General features: G+C 43.7%; 1 protein-coding gene across 1 annotated transcript; it reads right to left on the bottom strand.

Annotated features, from left to right (window-relative positions):
- LOC101949025 (olfactory receptor 52M1-like) lies at positions 1-948 on the bottom strand. Its single transcript, XM_005313245.1, has one exon. The coding sequence runs from the start codon at positions 946-948 to the stop codon at positions 1-3; it is 948 nt and encodes a 315-aa protein (XP_005313302.1).
- Between the last annotated feature and the right edge of the window lie 5,717 nt (positions 949-6,665).

Here is a 6,665-nt window from a genome sequence, read left to right as displayed (position 1 = left end):
TTACACCCCTTTATGAGTGAAGAGCTGTAGCAGCCTGTCACGGATCTCTTTGGTCCTCAACCCATAGATGAGGGGATGTAGGAATGGGGGCACCAGAAGATAAACGTTGGCACTGAGAATGAAGAAATGCAGGGGCACATTGTGGCCAAAACGGTGTGTGAGAGAGGAGAAGAATTTTGGGATGTAAAAGGTTAAGATGGCACAAAGATGGGAGATGCAAGTCCCAAAAGTCTTAAGCCGGGCATCCTTTGTGGGGAGCCTGAAGATGACCCTGAGGATCTGGATATAGGATATGGTGATAAAAAAACCATCCAGACCAGTCACCAAGAATGCCACAGAGAGGCTGTAGTAACTACTGATGCGGATGTCAGTGCAGGCCAGTTTCACCACAGCTATGTGCTCGCAGTACGAGTGGGGGATAATATTGGTTCTGCAATATTGCCACTGCCTCACCAGGAGGAGAGAGGGCAGCGAGAGCATGCTCCCACGCAGCACCACGGCCAGGATGATCTTGGCCACCACAGGGTTTGTCAGGATGGTGGAATGTCTCAGGGGATCACAGATGGCCACATAGCGATCAAAAGCCATGGCCACGAAGATCCCAGACTCCATCGATGAGAAGCAATGGATAAAGTACATCTGAGTGAGGCAGGCACTGAAATCTATCTCTCTTGAATTAAACCAGAAGATGCTCAGCGTCTTGGGTAGGATAGATGTAGACAGGACCAGGTCGGTGACGGCCAGCATGCAGAGGAAATAGTACATGGGCCCATGGAGGCTCAGCTCTATCTTCACAATGAACAGGATGGTGAAGTTCCCCAAGACAGCTAATACATATATGGTGCAGAAGGGGATTGAGATCCAGATATGGGCCATCTCCAGGCCAGGAATGCCCAGCAGGATGAACGTGGAAGGGTTGGTGAAGTCGGTTGTGTTAGAATTTGACATGCAGTAGGGGAGAAGGTGTCCAACTCTGAGGCAGAACAGTATCTCCTGAATATACCATATGTTTCCCGACTTCCTTTATATGCCCAGGGTCTAGGGTGAAGGTCGCTATACAAATGCCTGGGTGGATAGACAATGTTAATATGAGACACTACATGCACTACTGGAGGCTGTTCTCATAGGTAAAGCAGATTGGTCACTCTTCACACACTGAAAAATGATATTTTCACCTCATTGTTCCTTAATGCAATGAACCCCAGGCTGGAGAGTCCATGCTATAGGGAGTTCCCCATTCACCCAGTATCAGAGGGGTAACCGTGTTAGTCTGGATCTGTAAAAAACAACAGAGAGTCCTGTAGCACCTTTAAGACTAACAGATGTATTGGAGCATAAGCTTTCGTGGGTGAATGCCCACTTTGTTGGATGCATGAAGTGGGCATTCACCCATGAAAGCTTATGCTCCAATACATCTGTTAGTCTTAAAGGTGCCACAGGACTCTCTGTTCCCATTCACCCAGGAATTGGAAATATGAGAGTGGGAAAAAAACCAAAGCTTTGCCAAGACATGTGCCAGGGGAAACATCCCAACTAGAACAGACCTCAGGGAAGAGACTTGTGTGTCATTGATAACAGCTCCACGGAAACACCAGCTCATTCACAGTAGTGGTCAAAACAAAAACAATGTTCAAATGCCTCAGTAATAGGATGGAGAATAACCTGCTCTGGACATGCATTCAGTTTTGGTCATCCAGTCTCTATAAAGGATATAGCTGATAGAAAGGGGGTTTCTGAGACAGACTGTGAGAATGGGGGAGGCTGCCATATGTGGACAGAATGAAAAGTCTGAGGCTGTTTAGTTTTGAGAAGAGACAAAGACAGAATTTAAGTGATTCGTTGAATTCATTCATTCAAATGGACCGAGAACAGTTCCCAAGCAGAAATAGCTATCAATACTTAACACTTCAAAAAGTTCTAATCCCCAAAAATGAGGCAAATTATCAGCAAATCTGACTGAGAGGAAAAATGTAGAGAGAAAAATGAGAATGAAACTTGGGATTTCTTTAAGGAGAGTTTACTAGATAGCTAAAAATCACAATTGCAGAGTCAAGAAAGTGGACAACTTTGGATAAAAACCCAGGTTCTGTGGCAAAGTAAAAGCAGCAACTGGGGAGTGGGGGAGTAATATATAACAAATGAGAAAAAGGAAAAATAGATAGCAAGCAATGCAAATCAGAATTTATGAAATTTGATAAGCAATATTAATGACATCAGGAAAAAATCTATGCTTGGCAAAGCTACGGATCACCAAAAGGAGACTATTAAGTATTTTACGAACAAATGAAATCCTAGAAAAGGTTTATGTCAATTACTAGGTGGAGAAAGGAAACTTGTTAATGTTGCAGAAAAGGTAGAAATGATTCAAGAAATAGTTTTGTTCTGCATTTGGAAAGAAGCCGTATAATGAACTCATATCTCCTGAGGTGATGAAACAATTTCCAGTCTATTAGCAGGCAAGAAGGATGTTAAATAGCATCTTCAGGAGACCCTTAGAGTTATGAACACCAGAGTTACAAGCTAACCGATCCATCCCTGACAGGTGTTGGTCTAACCGTCTTGTAAAAATATCCAATAATGGAGACTCTACAACCTCCCTAGCCAATTTATTCAAATGCTTAACCACCCTGAGAGTTAGGAAGTTTTTCCTAATGTCCAACCTAAACCTCCTTTGCTGCAATTTAAGCCCATTGCTTCTTGTGATATCCTCAGAGGTTAAGAAGAACAATTGTTCTCCCTCCTCTTTATAACAACCTTTTAGGTACTTGAAAATTGCTATCATGTCCCCTCTCAGTCTTCTCCTTTCCAGACAAAAACCCAGTTCTTTCAATCTTCCCTCATAGGTCATGTTTTCTAGACCTTTAATCATTTTTGTTGCTCTTCTCAGGACTTTCTCCAATTTGTCCACACCTTTCCTGAAATGTGGCTCACAACACTGGACACAATACTCCAGTTGAAGCCTAATCAGCACGGCGTCGAGCAGAAAAAATACTTCTCTTGTCTTTCTTACAATGCTGCTGATAATACATCCCAGAATGATGTTTGCTTTTTTTGCAACAGCATTACACTGTTGACTCATATTTAACTAATGGTCCACTATGACCCCTAGATCCCTTTCTGCAGTCCTCCTTCCTAGGCAGTCATTTCCCATTTTGTATGTGTGCAACTCATTGCTCCTTCCTAAGTGGAGTACTTTGCATTAGTCCTTCTTGATTTTCATCCTATTAATTTCAGTCCCTTTCTCCAGTTTGTCCAGATCATTTTGACTTTTAATCCTATCCTCCAAAGCACTTGCAACCCCTCCCAGCTTGGTATCATCCACAAATTGATAGGGGAGTAGTTCAAACAAAAGTCTAAGAATATAATTAATGCCAATCAACAAAACAGTTTATGGAAAACTATTCTTGTCAAAGAAACCCAATTTCATCCTTTAATGAGAGTGTACGTTCAGTCTCTCTGAGGCATTTGATTTAGTGAGGAAAACAGGCAGATAAAAATGAACACTATACAATATCTGTAAAGCACATGTTAAATGGTCTAAAAAGTGGCTAACTGAGAGCTCTCAGAAAGCCGCTGTCAATGGGCCATAGTCGGTCAATGGAGGTTTTTGTGGTGGTGTTCTGCAGGGCCCAATTCTAGACCGAATCCTATTTGATATTTACATCAATGATCTGGAAGCAAATAGAAAATCACTGTAGGTAAAATTTGCGGATGACTGAAAGATTGGCAGAGTGGTTACAATGAGGAGGCCAGGGCAGTCATACCCATTGATCTGGAGCATTTGGTGAGCTGGGTCTATGCAAACAAAATGTTTTAATGCTTCAAATGCAAAGTTATCCTCTGAGAACAGGGAAGGCAGGCCCATCCCATAGACTAGGATCTGTATTATGGACCTGCAAAAGGATTTAGGGGTCCCTGTGGGAAACCAACTCATTGTGAGCTCCCAATGTGAGCCTGTGGCCAAAAGGGATGATGTGATCCTTAGATACATAAACACGGAAGTGATGAGTTGGAGTAGGCTGCCATAAAAAAGATGGAGAAAAGTTATTCTTTCTTTCCACAGCTGGTGGGACAACGGGACACGAGTCAATGTGTTCAAACTGTAGTATAGCAGATTTAGATGATATCTCAGGAAAAAACTTCCTAACTGTAAGAATAGTAGGACAATGGAACAGATGCCTTGGGAGGTAATGGAAGCTCCTGCAATGGAGGTTTTCCAATAGAGGCAGGATAGTCATCTGTCTGGGATGGTTTAGATACAATAGATTCTGCATCTCAGCAGGACGTTAGACTGGATAACCCTTGTACTCCCTTTTAACCCTGTGGCTCTATGATTCTATGATCTAGAATCCTAGTATAAACCAGGTTTGAGTCAAACAAAAGGCATTGTTCTCAGCACACGGGTAACTGGGTGAGATTTAATCACCTGTGTTATACAGGAACTCAGAATGGATGATCTAATGCTCTCTTCTGACCATAAGCCATAGGAATTTGTCAATAAAGGAAGTCAAACAGGCATTTATATTTACTTGGTCTCACAACACACGAACAAGGGAACATGCAATTACATTGAAAGTCTGAACATATAACGCTGATAAATGAAAATAGTTACTGACGTTACTGGAACAAAGAGCGTAGCTAGATGGGATTCACAAATGGATTAGCCATTGTAGGTGGTGATAGTGTCACCACTGTTAGTTAAGGCTGTCTGACACGTTCAATTAGGAGACGTCATTTTCAGTTGCTGATAAGTTTGCCTAACTTTAACAGTGACAAAGAGTCCTGTGACAAGTTATAGACTAACTGACGTATTGGATCATAAGCTTTTGTGGGCGAATACCCACTTCGTCAGACGCATGGCATGGAGCAAAGAGCGTAGCTAAATGGGATTCACAAATGGAAGTGAGTATTCACCCACAAAAGCTTATGCTCCAATATGTCTGTTAGGCTATAAGGTGCCACAGGACACTTTGTCAGTTTTTACAGATCCAGACTAGCACGGCTACCCCTCTGATACTTCACTTTAACAGTGTGGACTGAAATTTCCCACGCTGGGTCTCAGCTTCCAGCTGAATTTTTTTTTTTGAAAGTTTCAGGCATAACAGTTCAGCCAACTTCTCAAACCAAGTTAGGAGACAAGATGTCTCGCCCATGTTGAAAAATTCTTATAATTGTTCCAGTGGGGAGCTCTTCCACCGCTATGCTTTCCAGCAGATAAAAGTCAGGCAACAGTCCTTAGCATCCTCCCTCCTCCACCCACCTGGTAGCAGCTAGAGCCCTGAAATGGAGGAGGAGGATGTGACAGTGTCTGTGCATGAACATAGCTGGCTCCTTAGGTCTTAGTTTTAACTCCAAGAGAGTTTTGCCTCAGTGGGGCCCGAGCAAAGTATGGACCACAGCCTCCAAATTTGGTCTTCTATTGTAAATCTACTAACACCTTTCATTCTGAAGGATCCCCTGCGCCACTGAAATGCAGCCACTTTGGGGCTGGAGGCCATCAGCCAGGGCACTCATCCCATATGGCAAGGGCCCGGGGATGTTTAATGGTTGTGCAGAGCAGAAAGGACCACAGACTTACTCTCTATCCTACCACGCTCATGTTGCACTGGGTTTGTCGAGCCAGTGAGCTCCTCAGCAAGAGATGGGTACCTGTGAATTCTGAGTTGGAAGCTTCTTCCCTGGGAATCCCTCGGTTAGCCCTGTCCCACACGTCTCTTACCCCAGCATCCACAGCGGCATCCTAGGCTGAGAGCCAACGTCGGGGTGTGCACTGTTTATAATATAGCTCTGTGCAATCCCAGGGGGGTCACTCTGCCTCTAGGGGAGAAGCGGCATCTGGACGTAAACAGACTGGAGACAAGCCTGTCTGCACTTTTGTGGTCTTCATCCAGCTTATGAGTAAACAATAATTAAGGGACCTTCCCAAAGGGAGATGAGAAGTCCTGGGCTCTGTGCTGAGTCACAGAGGAATTGGCTGTTCTGTGTGTTTGTGTATATTTAACAATTATAGTTGATTAGGAAGAAAACTAGTGACAATGCCTAGACCTCTATAGGGTTTGTAAATGCCCAGTGTGGCTAGGTACAAAGTACACAGACAATCTGGTGACAGATGACTGAGGAGAGACATGAATGCTTTCTGCAGGCACATGGGGCAGTCACTAAGAGATCAGAGATCAGAAATTCTCATCAGTAACTATCATCATCCTGTGTAGCACCTTTCATTAAAAACACCTTACAAAGGAAAACCACTCTGAATGTATCCCTATTATACAGACAGGTGAACTGAGGCATGGGGAAACATGAATTGCCCATGGTCACACAGAGAACGACTGGCAGGATGACAGACCTAACCCAGGAGTCCTGACTTCCTTTCTGTAACTTTGGTCTCTCTATCACACCAAGAGGGAAATGGACTCTTGCTGTAGCTGAAGGCAAAGGGGGGGCAGGTAGGCCCTGATTTGGCTGCATTATTGTGTTGATTATTTATGATCATTATTTGTATTGTGGAAGCCTCCAGAGGCCCGAGTCCAGTTCAGGGCTCCTGGTGTTGGGCCCTTCATACACACAGAAGGAGAAACAGCCCCTGCTTCAAGGAGCTTGTAAATGAAATTAAGACAAGATACATCTACTGTATTTAAACAGCCAGACAGGGGATGGGGAGGAAC

Source organism: Chrysemys picta, chromosome 1 (genome assembly GCF_011386835.1).
Source record: "Chrysemys picta bellii isolate R12L10 chromosome 1, ASM1138683v2, whole genome shotgun sequence".
Classification (NCBI taxonomy): domain Eukaryota; kingdom Metazoa; phylum Chordata; order Testudines; family Emydidae; genus Chrysemys; species Chrysemys picta.
The sequence above is the reverse complement of the archived record's forward strand: the minus strand, read 5'-3'. Positions and strand labels throughout refer to the sequence as shown.